The 19,908-nt window shown below is 56.9% G+C and overlaps 1 protein-coding gene and 1 long non-coding RNA gene across 24 annotated transcripts in view; one reads left to right on the top strand and one right to left on the bottom strand.

The window, feature by feature from the left end:
* Positions 1-19,908, top strand: part of RAP1GAP (RAP1 GTPase activating protein) — a 65,763-nt gene that overhangs the window by 26,731 nt on the left and 19,124 nt on the right. For 15 of the 23 annotated variants that reach the window (XM_023258268.2, XM_045035248.1, XM_045035249.1 and 12 more), the window contains 4 exons: positions 11,497-11,590; positions 17,683-17,718; positions 18,810-18,857; positions 19,788-19,826. In XM_023258268.2, coding sequence (XP_023114036.2) covers positions 17,701-17,718; positions 18,810-18,857; positions 19,788-19,826 — 105 coding nt within the window. In that variant the 5' untranslated portion in view covers positions 11,497-11,590; positions 17,683-17,700. Of the gene's footprint in view, positions 1-11,496; positions 11,591-12,420; positions 12,509-15,291; positions 15,538-16,244; positions 16,309-17,682; positions 17,719-18,809; positions 18,858-19,787; positions 19,827-19,908 lie in introns of those variants that run through there. The other 8 variants (XM_045035245.1, XM_023258265.2, XM_023258264.2 and 5 more) reach the window with 3 other exon arrangements.
* Positions 7,011-15,146, bottom strand: LOC123379506. Its single transcript, XR_006583981.1, has 3 exons — positions 14,894-15,146; positions 13,999-14,075; positions 7,011-7,635 (listed from the first exon to the last, which is right to left on the bottom strand). It is a non-coding gene; the product is annotated as an uncharacterized LOC123379506 (long non-coding RNA).

Here is a 19,908-nt window from a genome sequence, read left to right as displayed (position 1 = left end):
GGATGATGAGTAATGAGGGGTGGGGTGGGTGGGAAGGGATCCCCCTTTTCTAAGGGTACAATGGAGGGCCTCTCAAGGCCTAAGTGGGAAGGAGCTGGTCGTGGGAAGGGTAGTTCAGATAGAGGGCAGAGTGAGTACAAAGGCTTTGAGGCAGGAATAAGATTCTTTGCCCCATCCCAAATCTGGAACATTCCAGATCACCTCCTGGCAGCAGCTGGAAGGCAGCTGAACAGGCAGGGGGTTTGGAGGCCTACCTTCTCTCCGATCAGGAACTGCTGTTCACAAGACAGGTCCAGGGGAGGGGGTGGGCATGTGGGCAGGCATGCAGGACCAGGGTTGGGCTGGGCCCCAAGTGAGCAGAAGGTCCTCTGAGCTGGCGCCCGCCTGGCTGCCCTCCTGCCCAGAAGTATTCTGGGGTCTGTCACAGAGACCCTGAGCCTGGCTATTTTAGGAGGGGCTTGGGGCAGGGAACTCATGCTTGCTTTCTCTCTCCCCCCAAGCCATCCTGGGTGTGGACACTGGCCACAGAGTGCCTTGGCCTTTCCCACATCTGGCCCATCCACGGGGCCAGAGTTTCTTTGAGGTGACCCCCTCACACGCACATGCACGTGCACATAATTTCCATACTTATGCTCATGGACTTGACTCTCATCCAGACAGCTTTGTCATGAACACAGAGTTATTAACACACACAGTCCCTCCTGGAGCAGAGCATAATTGGACATCGACAGTGTGCCAGGCCCCCAAACAGACCCTGTCTTCACCCGAGGAAGCTCCATTTCTAGAAGGAGAGATGGATCGTGGTCTAGGTCACACCAGGACATGTGCCAACCAAACTGGTCAGTCTGCGATGGCCCAGGTCAGGCTTCTGGGGAGGCTGGTCAGGGTGGTGACAGCTTGCCCCAGTGTGAGGCTCCAGAAAGACTGGATAAGAGGGTAGTTTATGTGGTGTGACGGGGAAGACGGGGAGAGTGTAGCAGGTAGGGGGTGTGGGGCCTGCCGAGGCCTGGGGGTGGGACAGACACGCAGGGCCTCGTGGGCCACGTGCAGCCCGCATGCGGTGAGAAGCCACCAAGGGCTTTTAGGCAGGCGGGTGACGTGATAGACACAAACATGCTCATGTACAAACCCCCGCACGGCCCAGACACGAATGCTTTCTCTCCCACCCACATTTCACGTTCCTGCCAGGCCTCCATCTACAACCTCCCCCACAGAGACACTCACCCTTTCTCACCACCGGGCAGAGCTGCAGAAAACCCTGAGGGGGCTACTAGAGAAAGTGTCAGACATCCTCCTGCTTGCTGACTGTGGGTGGCAGGGCCCTCTGGTCCAGCCAGGATCCTCTGTCCACTCCACAGGCGCACGGATGCGCACATGTGCCTTGCACACACACGTGCAGGATCATAACCCTCCCCTGCACGTGGAAGGTGGCTTCTAGCTTAAGGAGTACGTTGACATGCATTATCTCATTGAATTCTCCCAGCAGCCCTGCAGGAAAGCGTTGTCCACACCATTTTACAGCTGAGGAAACAGGTTCCAGAGAGGTGAAGTGACTGGCCTCAGGCCACACAGCTAGAGCTTGACCCAGCCAGGGTTGGAACTCAGGTCCGTCTAACTTCTAGATGTGTTCACTGGCCCTTCCAAACTCGGGCACAAGTGGACGTGCTTGTCACCTTTCCAGCCTGTCACTGGAAATGTGGCAGGCGACCTTCAATGACAAATTCTTCCAGAAACAGGCTGATCAACATGGAAAGTTATTTGGAGCCCCAGTGTATGCCCACCTGCCTAGTGACCCCACAGCCTCGGGGGGCGAAGTCAGTGGAGGGGCTGGGCACTTGCCAGCCTGCCAGCCTGGGGCAGCTCAGGGCATGGAGCTGAAGCCAGGAGCAGAGCCCGCATTTGCATTTGCAAATGAGGCAGACAGCCCTGTCCCCAGTGGGCTAACCCCAGCTGGCCTGGCTCCCAGGACATGACAGCTGAGGTCCCGGGGGGCACAGCCCTGTGCCCAGCTGCCTGGGATGCTTTTCTCCTGTTTTCTCTCTTCCCTGACCCTCAGAAAAGGTTGCCTAATGCTTAATGTAGGGGAAAGAGTGTGGGCTTTAGAATTAGCCAGAACTGGGGATACAGCCCAGCTGTCACTCCTGGCCAGGGGACTTTGGCCATGGTATTTAACCTCTCTCCATATCAGTTTCTCCTTCTTGGACTAAGGAGTAAGGATCTCCTTAAGATGACTGAGAAAGGTAAGGGTCAGGTACTCAGAGAGCTGACTTATAGTAAATGCTCAGATTTCCTTAAAAACAAAATCTCCCCCCCACCCCCGACTACAAAAATAATAAGTGCTCATTGAAAAACTCCAAACGGGACACCTTGGTGGCTCAGTTGGTTAAGCGTCCGACTTTGGCTCAGGTCATGATCTCATGGTTCTTGAGTTCAAGCCTCACATCAGGCTCTGTGTTGACAGCTCAGAGCCTGGAGTCTGCTTCAGATTCTGTGTCCCCCTCTCTCTGTGCTCCTCCCCCACTCACCCTCTCTCTCTTTCTCAAAAATGAATGAACATTCAAAAAACTAAAAAAAAGAAAGAAAAACTCCAAACAATGCAGAAAAATATATCCTATAGAAGGCAGGAGTTCCTGGTGGGCCCGCTTCCTAGAGACAAGCCATGTGAACTTTTGCATTTAATTTTTAATTTTCACAAGTGAGATTTTGGTTGTGCAACTTGCTTTTTTTTTACTTAACAGTATGCCTCAAACCCCTTTTTCCATCAGGACAGAGGCTCCCTTTGTGATCACTGCATGGTCCCCGACTGTTTGCATGTGCCTTAATGCATTTATCCAGCCTCCTTTTAATGGACCATTGAGGTGGCTTCCAGATGTTGGCTATTGCAAACACTGCTGCAGTGAATGTCATATGTTCATATATTTTTGTGCATTTGTGTATAAAAGGAGTGGCTGGGCCAAAGAGTATTTACATTTTTGTCCATAACAGGAGTGGCCAAAACCTCTACAGAGAGGTGGTAGCAATCCATGTGCCCCAGCAGACAATCCATGTGCCCCAGTAGAAGAGTCTACTTCCTCAAAATAATGGGGATTTACCCACTGCCTCTGTCCCTGACCACAGAGATCCCAGAGCCATCAAGAGGCAGAGATTCCAAGTGGGGGAGGTGCCTGAGAGGTCATGCTGCCCTTACTCCTGTCCCCACACCTGTCTCCCCATTACATCCCTGGAGGCTCTGCCTGCCTTTGCTCAGTACCTTACACGCTCATTGTTCGACTCTTGGGCAGCTCCAGTCTACTTTCTCACAACCTCCACCTAGGAGTCCTGCCTTAGTCCTCAGCAGCCCACAGAGGAAGCGAAGAAGGAAGAAAGGAGGAGAGAAGGGAAGCCCAGGAAATGCTCATGGTTAATGTTTACATGCTTTGCATGTAAGAACTTATTCAGTCCTCATGACAACCCTTGAAGGCAGGCACTGTTGTTATCCCCATTGCACAGATAAGGAAATCGAGGCTCAGAGAGGTTAAGCAACTTGCCCAAGGTCACACAGCTGTTAAGTGGCAGAGCTAGGATACAAACTCAGGCAGTCTGGCTCCAGAACCCACACCTGTGATGTTACACTGCCTCTCCCAGCAGGAGCCAGTGATTTATTGAACACTTACTATATACTGACTAGCTCCAGGCTAGTCAGATTGTACGTATAACCTCTAATTTATTCTATACAACAACCCTGCAAAGTAGGTATTACTGTTTCATTTGGGAGATGAGGGAACTGAGGCTCAGAGAAGAGAAGAGGCTTAGAGGAGCTGAAGGGCCCCTCCACAGCCCCTGCCGGGCAGAGTGGTTCACTCAGTCCTCAGCAGACCCAGCTCAGTGTAGTGTCTCATCTTCCTGTTCATCCTCCTGTAGGATGTCACCATCCAGTCTGAGTCCCAGTTCCCAGTGGAATCTGCTTGGAGAGGTCGTGGTGACTTAATTCTGCCCACATGGTGATTTAGAGACAGAGCTAAGGCTTCTCCTTGTCACCTTCTGTTAGGAGATGGTGACCTTGTCCCCCTCTGTCTTGGCCTGGCAGGGACTTCTGCTCACCAGCTTGGCCCGGGGCCCACGAAGTGGCAAGCCCACCAGCTGGGGAGGGAGAGGGATGGATTAAACAAGACCTCGGCACTGGAGGGTTCAGTGTCTGGGCACTGAGGCCCAAGGAATGCGGAGAACAGCTGGAGAACAGCTAGAGAACAGTCGGGGGGGGGGGTGTCACTGAGGCTTTGCTCTGAGATGGGGGAGGCCTGGCTCACCCCGCTCAGATGCCCATGCCCAGCAGCACGGTCAGGCCCAGAGCAGGCAGCAGGACGTGAATCCTGAATGAATAACTGAGTGTAGGAGTGAAGGGCAAGTGGGGGAGGGGGTAGATGACGGAGCTTGAGTGCGTGAGTGAAGGAATGCATGGAGCTCAGAAAAGGGACACTGACCCCCTGGGCTGCACAGGCAGGGAAGGACAATAAGGTTAACGAGGGAGGTGCGGTGTAGGTGGCATGGGCCCCAGCTCATGGGTGCCGGGAAGGGCCTTGCTCACGGCCTCTGGCTCACGCTCTCCCTGGGCGCTGAGGGTGGCAGCCTGTGGCAGGCCCATCAGTGGGAGCCGTCCTGCAGCCGTGGGCCAAGGAGTGGAGCAGTGGGTTCCAGCTTCAGGTGCGGCACGTTGGGAAAGTCACCACTGCCATCTTGGCTTCAGGTCTCTTCCGTGTGGAATGGAGATAACGTTACCGCCTTGGGTTCTTTGTGAGGCTGTTGAGGGGGCCTAGTGAAAGGACACTCTGTAAAGTACCAGGCTGGGTCAGCAGGTGTTGTTATTACCCAAGCAGGAAGAGGCTGGGTGGCTGGGTCACCTCAGTATGGCTCCTCTCCCTGCCCCGTGTGCCGGGAGGAGTCAGGTGCCGGGAGGAGTCAGTCCCGGGGAGGCGGGGAGGGTCAGGCCCAGGCCACAGCCTGGCTCTGGCACCTGGGCAGGGGAGGCCCTGGCATTCAGCAGGTGGATGGGAGGCCCGGTCCTTAGGTGCTGCGCCCCCGGGAGGGGGCCGGTCCCATGACCTCCTCTCCGGGCTGCCAACCTGTTGTTTGCTCAGGAGGCCACTACCTGGACCGGCTCCGGCATCCGGGTGTTTTGGCGCTCAGCCAGCATGGAGTGAGGGTGGGGACTCCACGTGCTACGTCCCCCTCTGTGCAGCGTGGAGACTGAGGCCTGCTCCCCACTCCCAGGGTGACTCTGCCAGCTCTACCATTTGGTGGTTGCGGGACCCCCTGGCCCATCTTGCAACCTCGAGGAGCCTCTGCTTCCTTATTTCTGAAACCGCGATCTGGGTTGTGCCAATTACGGATTACGGGACATCACAGCGCCTGGCTCCCGCCCACCCCCACACTTCCTCTTGAATCCTGGTAGAGAGGTGGAAGGTGCCTGGGGAAAGGATAGTCAGGAGTAGCCATGCTTGTGTCCCTCCCCTCCCTGTGGGCCTTGGGTGGAGGGGGCTGGGCTCCCTGGGCCTAGCTTCAGAAACTTGCTCACCGGGCTGTCCCTGGCCACCTTCCGTGGCATCTTGGCAAGACAGAGGCAAGCGGGAGGGTGGGGGGAGGCAGTGCCGGATGTCTGAGCACTGGAGACAATGGGCCTCTGTGGCCCCCAGGGGAAGGGGCAATTCCAGTGCAGTCTCCGGTCTCTGGTTTCAGGAGATCAGAGTCCCCTCGGACACGATACCACAGCTGGGAGACACAGGCAGCCCCCAAGCCCCATCCAGAGTGGCCTCTCTCAGAGGGGGTGAGGGCCCACAGGAGTAGCCCTCTGTACCTGCTTCTCGCCTTGAGGTCTGTACCCTCTGCCGTCCCCCACGAGTCACCAGATTGGTAGAACCAGCTGGTTCCATGGAGACCATGGAGATTCAAGGGACCCTGTCCTCTGGTGACCAGTGCTGGGCTCGTCTGGACCCCTCAGGACCCTATCCTGGGCTAGCCTCCCTCACAAGTCCTTCTTGGCCCTGTGTTCCTTGGCTAGGTGAGCACCTGCTCTGCACCCCCCAACCACCCAAGTCTGGTTTCCCAACTTGTGTGTGTGTTGTCCTGTACCTGTCTAGCCCCCCTGCTCCCCATCACAGGCTTCCTGCCTTGGTGGTCATGTGTTACCTGCTCTGGCCACCAGAGTTTCACCTGTTTAAAATGAACTTTAAAGCATGAATAGTTCACCAGGCAGCCAAGAAGGAAAAGGGAGCCCCCAGCCGAGGAAACAGCCTGTGCCAAGGCTCAGCAGTGTGAAACAGCGTGGCTTATTTGGAAAACTGCTTGCAGCCCAAACAGGCTAGGACAAGGTGCCTGGGGCAGGACAGGAAGGGGGTGTGCGTGGAGATGAGGCTAGGAGAGTCAGCAGGGGCCACACCCACCTGGGGACCTCCATCCAGGGCAACTATCTTTGGGTGGCCAAAGAACCAAGTCATACCCAAAGGACAGCCCAGCCACTGCTCTAATGCCCTGAAAGGGTGAGGTTCCCAGGAGAGTGGCTAATATTAATAATAATTAATCATAATAGCAAACACTTCTATAGTGCTTACTCTACTCTGTGCCTCACAGCAGCCTTATGAGGAGAAAGACAGGACCCTCCCATCAACTCTCCAGCTGGTTAACAGTGGGGAAACAACCCAGGAAGGCATCTGGCCAACTGTCCTCAGTCTTACCTATCTCCCCCCCACCATGCCTGTGGTTTGGCAGTGTGGGGAACCACCCGGAGATGCCCCCTACCCCAGTGTGGCATCTGGAGCCCTGGACTAATGGAAGGCCTGGGTTCTGGTCCCCAGTCTACTTCTGCCTTCCTGGGTGACCTCAAGGTGGTGGTTTAACCTCTCTGAGCCTCAGTTTATCCTTCCAGGAATTGGGGATCCTAGCGACTGCCTTATCTCCCACTCCAGTTCCGGTGAGACTCCCAGGAGTGAGCAGATAAACAGCACTTTTGCAAAGTACAAAAAGCTGTACTCATGACAGTGTGATTATTATTGTTACCTCGATGTGGAGATAAGGGATGGGAGGAGGCGCAGTGACAGTTGCCAAGAAACCCAGGAGCTGTCAGCAGCAGCTTCCGGCCTGGCCCATCCCACTCAGGAGCTGGGCCACTGGGCCCCTCCCCCACCCCCTTGCTGCGCCCTTTCCCTGGGAGAGATGGGTGCGTTGAGAGGGTGGGGAGCTGGGGCCAGCTGGCCGGCAGCCACACACCTCCCGGGCCTGAAGGTGACCCTGGAATGTGCCTGGCCCGGATGCCAGGTTGGCTCAGGCTTTCTGTGTGACCTTGGGCAAGTTACCTCCTCTCTGGCTGCCACCTTTTTCTGTGTCCAGGTCTTCTGTACCTGTAGGCAAGTGTCCAGGCCAGACAGGAAGGGATTGGAGCTGGACCTGGAAGATGCTTGGCGGTAGCTGCAGGAGCTGGGGAGGGCTGCCATGGGGAGGCCACCGGGGGCCAAGGCTAGGTGACAGGGCTGAGGTCCTGGGTTGAGAGCAGCCGTGATGTGTGTAGTAGAAGAACCTTGAGCTGGAGTTAAACCTCTGTTCTCCCCTTTCCCTGGTGTGACCGTGGACTTGTCACTTCACCTCTCTGAGCCTCAGTTTTCTTATCTGGAAAAAAGGTGGATAATAGCCAACCTCACAAAGCTGCTGCGGTGATCAGATGAGACACTAGACTGCAAGAGTGCTGTGCAGATATGACTTCGGTCATGGCAGGGGGAAAGGAGAAGGGGAGAGTTCCCTGAGTCCCAGCATGCTCCAGGCACCTTCCAGCTGTTGCATGTGCAGAGGGAATGCAAAGCATTTTTAAAATATATTTTTTTATTTTTAAGTAATCTCCACACCCAAAACGGGGCTTGAACTCACAACCTGGAGATCAAGACTCACATGCTCCACCGACTGAGCCAGCCAGGTGCCCCAGAATGCAAAGCATTTTAAGCTGAGCCAGGCCATTGGGTCTGGAAGGTTTTCAGAGAAGCAGAGAGGGCCAGACCCCACGTGAACAGAATAGTGGAGATTAGAAGGAAGGAGGCGAGGGTGGGATAGAGAGGGGAGGAGAGACAGAGAAGTTCAAGTTCATGAGAGGGAGGAAAATGGCCAAGTTGGGGGAGGTCCACAGAGGGCAGAGGCAGAAGGGGAATGGAGGATGGCTAGAAAGGTAGGGATGAGATGCGTGTGAGATGAGGGAGGCCGACAGGGGGAGGGGAGGCATGGGGAGGTAGGGAGGGAGGTGGCAGGTTGAGTTTATTCATCCCTTCCGGGTTATTTATTGAGCAACTAGTATCTGCTCAGCCAGTATAGTATAGCATTAGGGCACAGTACCTAGACCTGGATGGCTGAAGGTTCAAATCCTCTGTATTTCACTTACTGCCAGCATGACCTTGGACAAGTTGCTGAACCTCTCTGTGTCTTAGTGCCCTCCTTTGAAAGAAGGGTGTTCAATGAGTGAATCCAAGCGAAGCAGTTAGAGCAGAGCCTGCCCAGGGCAGATCGGGTATCAGTGTTGGCTGTCCTTTGCTGTTGCTGTTTTCATTACCTCTCGAATGGGACTTGCTAGGTCTGCCCCTGCTATGAAGTTCAGATCTTGGGCTCTAGAGTGACAAACCTGGATTCCAATGTTTGCTCTGCCTCATTCACTGTGTGACCTTGGGCAAGTTAACATACCTTTCTGAGCTTCAGTTTCCTTGTGTGTAAAGCAGGCAGTTTTTGAGCACCTGCCTCACTTGGGTTGCTGTGGTGATTAAGTGGAATCACACAAGCCACAGGTAGGCTGTGTCCTTCTGTTCCCTCGGGGCTGGGATGGATGGGGGCAGGCAGGGCCCAGAGCGTCCAATTCCCGCTCTGTCCCCATTGTGGAGCCTCTCCCTTCCCCTGCCCTTTAGGGCCTCAGCAATGACCTTGTAGGTGGAGGAGTTGCCTGGCAGGGGATGGGGTGCTGGGTACTGCCTGTGAGGGGCCTGCTCTAGCCAGCCAAGAACTAGAGAGTTGAGGGCCTTACGGCAGGGTCCCCGATGGAAGCCAGACCGCCGCCCGCCTCCTTGTCTCGAGAGACTTCCCTAGTCCTGTGCCAGCATGAGCAGCCCTGTGCAAGACGGATAAATGGCCATGGGGAAGCTCAGACTGAGCGGGTTCTGGAAGGGGAGTGCGTCAGGGAGCTGTTGCCAGACTGACCTGCAGTGGCCATGGTCTGAGCCTGGGGGCCTGAGTGGGGCAGGCAGAAGAACAGGGCCCAAATAGCTCCATCATAGGCGACCACCTCCGCTGGGCGGCCAGGGCCACGCCAACACCACTGTCCCCGTGTCCCCACCACTAAGGGGATCCAGCTTCAGCTGGGCTGCAACCCCAGCACTTCCTGGTCCCTGGGCAGCCTCTGCTTTCCACCCCGCTGGCGCTGGCCTTACTCAGTCAAGGGCGTGGGCTTTCAGTTCTGGCTCTGTCACCCATTTGCTAGGGGAAGTGGCTTCACCTCTTTGAGCTTCAGTTTCTCCATCTATAAAATTGGGGATACATGACGCCAATCTCCCAGCACTGTAGTGAGGGTGTAAAATGCTTGATACAGTTCTAGGCACATGACCCAGGTCTTGACAAAGAGTCCCCAGGGTGACCTCAGTGGAATTTGCCGGGACCATTTCTGTGGGCCTCTCTCTACTCCCCCAGCTCCAGTCTCTCCCCAGGTCAGTATACCTGGCAAACTACGGGGACCTAAGTACAGGCGGTTCCCTTGCTCACACACCTCCAGTGGCTCCCTACTGCCAGCCTTCATTCAGTCACTGATTCCTTCAATCATTTATCCATTCAACAAATAACTAAAGAGACCTAACTTGGGGAGCCAGAGTTTACCATGAATGAATGAATACCAAAGAACTTATTGAGTAAATACCTACTAGCTACCCAGGCTCTATGATGAAATTTTTTTGGAAGCAGAGGCTAGGAGGGGTGTGGCACTGACTCAAGGTCATACAACAGGTAAGTGTTCTTCTTCACAGTGATGCCATGGCTTGAAATGCCACTGCCACCATATCTCTTTTTCTGCGTCAAGTGCACTGCTTAGTGCAGGCCCCGCTTTTAGATGCCAGCAGCCCCCGAGAGGTGGAGAGGCTTCTGGTGCCTGCAGCCGAGCTGTGGATGTGGACGGCTCCTCTCAGCTGTCTCTCCTAACCAGAGAGGCTGGGCTGAGGAGACTGGGCAGGGGGGCTCCGAGGGTCCTCAGGGTCTCCTTCCTGGGCCAGGTTCCTGCAGCCCCTCCCCCTTTCAGGGAGGGGCAGTCCCAGACCGGCCTGACTCAAGCCCGCTGCTGTGGGCCACGGAAGATCTGGCAGCTGGAATGACTCACCCTCTCAGGACCAGCCTCCGTTGATGGGACCGGGGCGGGGTTGCAGACACGTCAGGGTGGCCCTGGGCAGCGGGAGGGAGCCCAGGGCCGGGTGAGCCGGCCTGGCTCGCCCGGCCCTGGGCTCCCTGGGTCCCAGGAGCCACTGGGCATTTCCTTTCCCTGACCCCAGAGGTGGCCTCCTCAGCAGGCTTTCTAGGGTGACAGGAGCTGACTTCGCCCTCATCAGACCTGCTTCCTTTCCTCAGGGAGGGGTGTGGGTGTGGGCAAAGAGGCTGAGCTTGGAGTCAGGCCTTAACAGAGGCTGGCTCTGCCCCTGACCAGCTGTATGACCTCTGCATGCCTCTGGGTCCTCATCTGTTAAATGAGAATACCAATGTGGTGAGGAGTCTGTGCCCTCAGGCCTGGAAAGAGGGGCTTGGCACAGGGCCTGGCACATAGTAGGCCCAATGGCTGTCAGCTATTACTGTTGTCATTAGGAATAGCAGTTGCCAGGGGCGCTTGGGTGGCTCAGTCGGTTAAGCGTCCAACTTCGGCTCAGGCCACCATTTCGCGGTTCGTGGGTTTGAGCCCTGCATCAGGCTCTGTGCTGCCAGCTCAGAGCCTGGAGCCTGCTTCAGATTCTGTGTCTCTCTCTCTCTTTCTGCCCCTCCCCACTCATGCTTGTCTCTCTCTCAAAAAAAAAAAAAAAAAAGAATAGCAGCCACCCAAGTGTCCTCTCAGCCCTAAGGCTGCATTTCTCTGAAGGCTCAGGAAGGGGTCTATAGAGGTTGAGCTCCCTGCTTAGTACAGAGATCAGGACTCAGCCCTTTACAGCAACCCTCACTGCCCCCTGCCTCGGTTTACCCATCTTCAGAATGGGCTTCAGAATGAGCTGTGGACGTCCTCTTGACAGGAATGTGTTGGGCAGGCCTAATGGAGAACTCGGGGAGAGACCCTGTCCACATCTCTGATCTCCGGGGAAGGAGAGTCTGTTTGGCAACCCTGCTCCAGAAGCCCCTCCTCTCCCTCCTCCTGGGGAACCCATGACCTCCCCTCCATGAAATCTGTCCTCCGACTCTGAGAGCGATTCTTCCTCCCAGAGTTCACAAACCTCCCAGCCTGGAGCCTTCCTTGACCATAAGACCCCTTCTTTCTTCCAGGAGGAGTGATGGGCAGAACCAGTGCTTTCCTCACGCCCTAGACCTGCCACGAGTGGACTTCGTTCCCTCCCACACTGCTTCACTCCACCCCAAGGTAAGTGCCCCCTCCCCATTGCCCCTGGTCTGGAGACCCTGGGGCTGACAGAGAATTAAGAATGACTAGCGGACAGCGGTCAAGTGTTCATGCAGATGCTGCTTGAGGCTTAGCTCCCCGAGGGGACACCACTCCTCACCCCTGAGTGCGTTGGGCCGGGGCCTATATCACTGTTGGGGAGGGGGGCAGGACAGCTGGGAACAAACTGGCCAAACAGCTATTCTCCATCACCTTCATTATCAACATCCCCATCAGCTTCCTTGTCTGTAAGCCCGGAATAATGATAGTACCTGGCACGGAGCTATTGTGAGGATTTAATGAAAAAAGTGCCAATAAAACATTCCACCCATGATATCTGGCACAGGGTGAGAGCCCTGTGAATGAGATCACCAAAATCAAACGTGTTCGCCGAGCACTTGATTTGTATCAGACTTTGTGCTGGGCGCTGAGGGGCCAGAAATCAATTGGACACAGACCCTGTCCTCAAGGAGCCATAGTCCAGGTAAGAGATAAATAACTGAGCAACTTGTGCAGAATACCAGTAACAACCACGAGCATTTATTGAGAGTTATTATATGCCAGATGGGTACTTAATGGTTTCTAGGCAGTATTTCATTTCATCCTCCAACTGGAAGTACTATGTGATAGCTACTACTATTAGTCCCACTTTGTAGATGAAAAAAATCAAGGCTCAGAGAAGTTAAGTTACTTGCTCAAAGACACACAAATAGGTTATGATGGGGCTGGGGTCGGAACTCAGGCTGTGTGACCAGAGTGCCTGGCCTTGTGGCCTCCTTGATGCCGAAGGAGATGAACCCTCTCTTTTGCAGTATATTTTGTGGTTTCTAAAGCATGCCCACAGACATCATCATGCCTCTTGGTCATTTCATCAAACCTTGGATGGCAGGCATTCTCCAGGTGAGGATCCAGATGCTCAGAGAGGTTTTCCTAAGGTCACACAGTCAGGAAATAGCAAGCCCAGGGCCTGCTAAGCTCTTCTCCCACACTCGGGCCTGGAAGAAGGGCCATGTACCTCTCCTTGGCCAGGAAGGCAGATGGCCAGGGACTGGAATCCTTGTGGGATTCCACCACCTCCAAGGGGGCTCCTAGGGCAACATCAGGGGGCTCCTGAGACCATCTCCTGCTCCCTGTGCCTGGGCCAAAGCCCAAGATGGGGCCATGTGGATCCTGGGGCTTGGCAGGAAGGGAACGACTCAATGGCACCTGGGTTCATGACTGAGGCCCCCTAGTCCCTCTCCCCCTAAGCATACAGGAAGAGGCCTTGATTCTCACCACGGGCTGTGTGCCTTTAGACCATAGCTTCCCCTCCCTGGGCCTCCGTCTATCTATCAGGAAAATGAGGGTTGAAACAACCCCTCGCCCTGAGTCCTGCCTGCTCAGACAGCCTGGGGCTGGCTTTTGTGGATTAGCTCTGAGCCGCCTCCCCTCAGGCTTCCTGGCCTCCACCCAGTTGGCCCAAAGCCTCCATTTGTGCCAACACAGCCCAGACAGCGGGCTCTAAACCACTCCCATCCTGACAGCCCACCCCTACTCTAGAATCAAGACCCAGTCTGTGGGTCATCCTCCTTTGACAGGGGTAGGGGGAGGACAGGTGGAAAACAGGGTACAGAGAGATTGAGTGATCTCCCTGGATGCCCAGCAGAGCAGTGGTGGGGCTGAGGGGACTCAGGCCAACGACACATTCTTCGTGCCCCTCCTCCAGCACCCCTAAGTCTGTGAACATTTATCATGTTGATGGAGCCAGTCTGAGGGGCACGTGACCTCCCTGTGCCAAGGGTAAGTCCCTGCCCTTCTCTGAGGCTCAGATTCGTCATCTGTGAAACAGAGGGGCCAATTTCTTCTCTACTCACCTTGCTGGCTTGCAGCTGGGCGATGACCGTGAAAGTAACTTTGGAAAGTGGAAATCAAGACGCCGAACTGTATCAGCAATGCTACATTTCCAGGGCAGGACAGAACACCCAGAAGGGACATTCCCCTCTCATTGGAAGACCACATTTGTACAGACACTGAGCTATTTGGGGCCCTCCTACCTTGCCCCCCATAGGGTTTCTCCACTTAGGAATTCAGAAATCTGCACACATGTACGTGCACAGTCTGCCCACACCCATGTCCATGGACAAATTCACATGTCTGCAAACATATTCAGAGACTTGCACATGTACACATGCATGTGTATACAGATACACATGTACAAACACAAATACAGGTACCCATGATGTCCATGCACACACAGCCTCATCTGGTCTGAGAGTCACACACACACACACACACACACACACACACACACGCGCGCGCGCGCACAGCTGCATGCACATTCTCCATGGAGTGTGTACCTTCTCCACTCCACCTGTCACACAGACATCTCCAATGATGTGAGCAGGTCTCACCTCCTCCCAGTATGGGAATGGACATTTCTCTGGCTGCATTTCGATGGGTGCCCGGAAGCGCTCAGGCCTGGAAGTGCCTGTGTAAATCAATATTTGCTGCTGTTAATTATTAAAAACAAAGCTACACCGTGTCTGGAACACACATCTCCAGAGTTCCCGCCGGCTGCCGGGCTCCAGCCTGACCGAGGGCCAGGTCTGGAGGAAAGGAAGGTCCAGTGCCTTCCTTCCAGGAGCCCTTGCCTTGGAGATGGAGGGTGATGGGCAGCTACTGGCAGCTTCTCCAGGAAGCTGAAGAGGGATTGTGCACTGAGCTGGTGGGCAGGCCTGCCCCTGCAGGGTCCAAAGCAGCAGGTGTTGACTTGGCCACAGCTCAGGAAGCAGTTGCCGCTTTCCCAGTATGTCTGGGGAAGGGGTGCTGAGGCTCCGGCCCCCCACTGCACAGTGGCGGCAGACACAATGCAGGGTCAGCCGGAAGGGTCTGCAGAGGTGGGAAGACTGGTGGCCTTCTGTTTTACAGATGGGAAACTGAAGCCCACAGAGGTGACAGGGACTCACTCAAGTCCACTCAGCAAGTTGTGGCAAGGCCAGTGCTAGAACCCTCATGTCCCGGAGTGCACTCTGTACAGTGGGGTCTTGGCCGTCCCTGTTCCCTCCCTCCCCTAGGATCAGGGGCAGTTAGGGTCCGGTGTGGGCACGGGAACCGGGGAAGGAAGGAAACCCACCAGCCACTGTCAGGCATTAGAGGGTGAGGGGAGATGAGGAGGGAGGGGAGAGCAGCTCCAGGCCTTTCCCTGGATTCCCAGTTCTGCCTCTTCCTAGCTGTGTGAACCTGGGCATGATCTTTCACCTTTTGGAGTCAGTCTTCTATTCCGTAAAATGGGGATGATACTCGTACCTCCTGGATTGTGGGGAGAGGTCATCCTCGCCAAGAGTCCAACATTAAGTAGGTGCTCAAGGAAAGCTCTCTATGAAGTAACCCTCTCTCCTCTTCCTGCCTGGCTTCACAGCCTGTCCCGAGAACCCCGTCCTTGAGGCCCCGAGGCGGATCCCCAGAGTGTGGGAAGACAAAGAAGGCGGGATAGGGGCGCGCTGAGCAGAGCCTCGGGTCTCCGTAGGGCCCCACGCGCCGAAAGCTTGCAGCGCGCCGGCGAGAGGGCGCAGGCGCAGTGTCCGGGAACCGCGAGCCGGGCCCGCACGAGGCGGGGGGGGGGCGGGGGCGGGGGCTCCTCTGTCCCCGCCCCGGATCTCAGAAGCCCCGCCCCCGCGACGCCCGTACCTGGCGCCCCGCCCCCTCCGGGCCCGGCGGCCCGGCGAGCCCAGCTCAGGCAGCGCGCCGCCGGGATCCCGGAGCGGGGAGCGCGGAGCTCGGCGCTGCGGGGCCCGGGCAGGGGCGCGCGCGGGCGGGAGCCGGCCGGGCCAGCTGAAGCGCCGCCGGGGCGGGGGCCGGGCCGGGCCAGGCTCGGGATGGCGCAGCCGCGGCCCCTGGCGCCCCCCGGCCGTCCGCGGAGGGGCTCGCTGCCCGCTGGGGCCGGCTGGCAGGTGAGGACCAGAGAGAGGGCGGCCTGCCCGAGGGGGTCCGCGGAGCCGGCTCAGCCCGACTTTCCCGGAGCCGGGTAGGCTCTGCCCCAGCCAGGGCGGGTGTGCGAGGCTCCGTCATGGAGGGCGTGTTAGCTTCTGGGCTGACACCCGGCCACAGCGGCCACAGGGCGCAGCCCTGCCCTGGGGTCCTGGGCCTGGGGCTCTTTCTGCAGCTGTCCCCGGATCAGAGTGCCCGTGGTGGCACCGTGGCTCTGGACTGAAGTGGTACTGTGCGTGCTTGAGTCCGTGTGCCTGTTAGCCTCAGGGACCACTCCACCGTCCCCTGCCCCCTTTAGGAGGGGTCTGGATGTCGCGGTGTAACTTTGAGTGGTGCTCTGGGCCACTTTGCTCACAGTCTTCCATGTGTCAGGGCGTCTGCTGCGCCTGTGAGGCTGTAACTCTGGGTGTCACTTGTTGCTGTGTGTGCTCTCTGGGTGACAGTACCATGTGTCAATGTTTATGTGGCTGTGACTCCCGGTGCACTGTTTCTGGTCGCCCTGAGTGGGGAGCTCCGGGGGACATTAATGCGCCCACATCACTCTCGTGCCGGGACTGTGCTGAGCTGAGACTGTGTGACCCAGGCATAGATGCCGATGTTGCTGTTGTACAGGGTGCTAACAGGCAAATTTGTCTACCTGGACTGCAGGCGTCCATCAGTGGTTTCTGCTGTAGCTCCTGTGGAATTGGCTCTTCCAAGCTTGGACTGTTGCGTGTGGCCATAGGTGACCATAGGTCAGTGTCTCCTCTGGCCTCCCATAGTGCATTTTACAGTGTGGGTTTTGCCTCTGTGGCGGGCCTTCGAGTGTGCACCTGGGGTGTTTGTGTCTCGGGATCTTTAAGCTGTGTCTTTGTGATGGGTGGTGTGCACTCAGGTGGATGTGAGGGGGCGTGTGTGAGGACCAGACCTGTACCCCCATCCTTGCTGATTGACCACTTCCACGGTGGCTGCGTGCTTTTGTTTCTTCCTGCTTCTCAAAACTCATTTAACGTTGTGGGGTCAGGCCTGTCCTGCCTGTTACCGGGCTGCGTGACCGATAGGGGAAGGTGAGCTTGTATGTGGCAGCGGGGCTCTGTGGCCAAGTTGCTGTGGACACAGCTGCCTGTGTCTGCGAGCGCCTGCGATCGTGTCTCTCGGTGCACAGGTGCGAGAGTGGTTTTGTGGTGTTTGTGAGCTTCGTGTTCGATTACTGGTGTGCACATTTGCACAGGGGTGGGTTTGCATCTGTGTGTGTGGCTTTGTGGTACGTGGGTCTATGTGTGTGTGCTGTTGTGTAATTTCGAATGCTGCCGTGTGTATTTGTTAGCACACGGTTCTGCGGCTCAGGATTGGTGTGCACAGATCCCCTGGGTTTGGGGGCGGGCTGTTTATGTCTGTTTGGTTTCTTTGGTACAGTGAGAGTGTGTTTAAATATTGGTGTACAAGGCTGTGCGTTCAAGCAAGAGAGAGAGAGAGAGAGAGAGAGAGAGAGAGAATGTGTTTCCTGGTGCACAACCCCATAGCACATGTATGTGAGCTCAGGCAGTGCCCCCACTGGGCAGCAGGAGCCAAAAGAGTTGAGGCCTTGGAAGTGCTGGGGGAGGGGCACTGTCCTAGAGACCCTGGGGGCTTCCCAGGCCCAACCCCCAACCCCACCAGCAGGCAAGGATGCCGCCTTCCAGGAGGCTGAAGCTGCCAAGCACAGCTGGCAGATGCCCGGATTAACCCTGTGTGTGCCGTTGGCTGGCACTGGGAGAGGCTGGCTGGAGCAGGAGGGGGGAGGGGGTGCGTGTGGACTCACACAGCTGTTGGGCCAATGGGACATCCCAGCACTGTCTCTCCCAACAGCCCCCCGCCCCCCCCCCTGCCCAGTCCATACTGCTTACAGGGCCAGGGGGGGAGCCCTGGGCTGACTTCACTGAGCAGTTGGTCAGGGCCTGCTGGTCAGCTGCACGGAGCTCCCTTCTGCAATTCCCTTTCCACTTCCTCTTGCTGCTCGGACAGGCCCACATGGTTAGACAGGGTTGGGGGAACCAGGAGGGCAGAGGTGGGTGGAGACTCCTCGGGGACTTAGCAGGGTCGGCTGGGCCACCTGAGGACTGACCTGCCCTCCCCCGTCTCTGTTGCAGAGCACAGATCTGTTTGACATGATTGAGAAGATGCAGGTGAGGTTGGCTCTGTCGCCCTTTTCGGGGAGCCAAGGAGAGGGGTGGGCTGGGGTGAGGGCCCTTGCTCTAGCTCCAGTCCTGCAGCCTCTCTGAGGACAGGCCGGGAGCCCCAGGCAGACTGTGCTGGCAGGAGATGACGGCGGTGAGTTTCCTGAGCCCTCGGTCTGGGGGTCAGAGTAGAGGATGGGGACCGGCAGTGCTAACTCCCTGTCTGACCCAAGGCCCAGGCCCCACTTGTGTCTCCCCTTCTCCCATTCCTGTGGAGGTCCCCGGCAGGGCTGGGCTCGGTGCCTCATCCCCCCATCCCCCCCCCCCCACATCCGCACACACATCTCCTGCACACACCCACACGCACACACACCCACACATCCATAGACACATTTCCCATCCCCCTGAGAGCGTCACAGGCTCTACAGGACCCCCATGTAGAATGGGAGAAGGGACAGATACCAGGCACAGGGTGACCAGAAGCTGTGCCACAGGCAGGGGGAGGTGCCCCACACCCTCGGCCTGACCCCTGCCCACTTTCCATGCCCAGCCCTGGTCTTCCCAGGCCTCTTTCTGGTGCATGGGTACATGTTGGGAGGTGGGTGGGGGTGGGGCAACTTGAACAAATCTCAGGAGCTTCCCCCCCATGTCAGTTCACCATCCAAACCCTCTCTTCTGCCCCTTCCTGTTTCTCTGCCTCTTGTAGTTTTTCTGTCTCCGCCTCTCGCCTCCTCTGTCTCTCTCTCTCTCTGTCCTTTTCTCCTTCTCTCTCTTAAAAACACACATCTGTGTAAGTAAATTTAAAAAACACACATCTGTGTAGATGCAATGGCCTCTGCCCCATACTCACACACTAGTGCGTGCCCCCAACCCTGTCACCACCCCTGCCCCCAGCCCCAGTGGCACACACTCCTGCACAGAGCCCCCAGCCCTCCCTGCAGAGGCCTGAGTAACAGAGCTGGCCAACACCGTGCCCTGGGAGTACCCCCGCACAGCCCTGGCTTCCCCCTTCACAGGAAGAGGTATGAGCCTCCCATGGGAGCGCTGGCAACAGGCATGGGGGGGTGGGTGTAACGGGACGTGTTACCTTCTCTTTTCAGGGAAGCAGGATGGATGAACAACGATGCTCCTTCCCACCGCCCCTCAAAGTAGGTTGGAACCGTGGCCCCACCCTACCCTTCTGTGGCCATCTGCCTGTGCTGCTTCCCGAACAGTCTCTCCAAAGGCCTTGGGACCTGGAGGGGATGGGGAGACTCTCTCGCCAATCGTGATCAGCAGTTACAGGAAGACTCAAACCCAGGACCCAGGAGGCTTCTGCCTGGGAAGGCAGATGGGGAGGGGAGGAGAGGAGGAGATGGGAGGAGTGGCCTGGTTGCCCCCCAGCCTGCTGCGAGGAGACTGAGAGGAGGCGGGGGATGGAAGGAGATGCAGGGAGGCTCTTGTTCAGACTCAGAATTTTCTTGGGGTGGGAGTTGCACATCCCCTCCAGATAGGCATGTGGTTCTATGCTGGATTTGGGACCTCAGCAATCCAAGAAGACTGGTGGCTGGCCTGGGAGGGAACAGGGGGACGCCCAGGGCTTCAAGGTGAGGGTTGAGGAGGGGGCTTGTGAGCAGATGCCTGATTCGTTGTTCAGAGCAGGGTTCTCAAAGTGTGGTCCTTGAACCAGCAGCAACAGCATTACCTGGAAGCTTATTACAATGTAAATTCTTGGGCCCCACCTAGACCCTGGGAAACTGGGGATGGGGCACAGCAGTGCGTGTTTAAGGAGCCCTCAAGGGCCATTCTGATGCACTGAGAATCACTGGTCCCTGAGTTTCTTTTGGGGAGGCGGTGAGCCTCCTTTTCCCCAGGCAGAGAGACACCCAGGGGAGACTGCCAGCACTCAGTGAGCTAAGCTTGCTCAGCCCCTGCCTCATGGGGTCACCCCTGGGAAGCCCTGGGGAGATGACACAGCCCCATCCACACTCCCAGCCCAGGTGGCTGGCTGAGCAATGGAGCATTCTGGGGAGACTGGAAGTAAGTAAAGGGTGAGGGTCCCACCCCAGCTGGGTCTCTGGCCTGCTTGTGTTTTGTAGACAGAGGAGGACTACATTCCCTATCCGAGCGTCCATGAGGTAACTGGCTGGACCCCCTGAGCCCGTCCTCACCCCGAGTCTGGACTCTCAGGTCCTCCTCCCTGCCATGGGCTCTGGGGCC

Source organism: Felis catus, chromosome C1 (genome assembly GCF_018350175.1).
Source record: "Felis catus isolate Fca126 chromosome C1, F.catus_Fca126_mat1.0, whole genome shotgun sequence".
Lineage (NCBI taxonomy): Eukaryota > Metazoa > Chordata > Mammalia > Carnivora > Felidae > Felis > Felis catus.
This window is presented reverse-complemented; position numbering and strand designations above follow the sequence as displayed.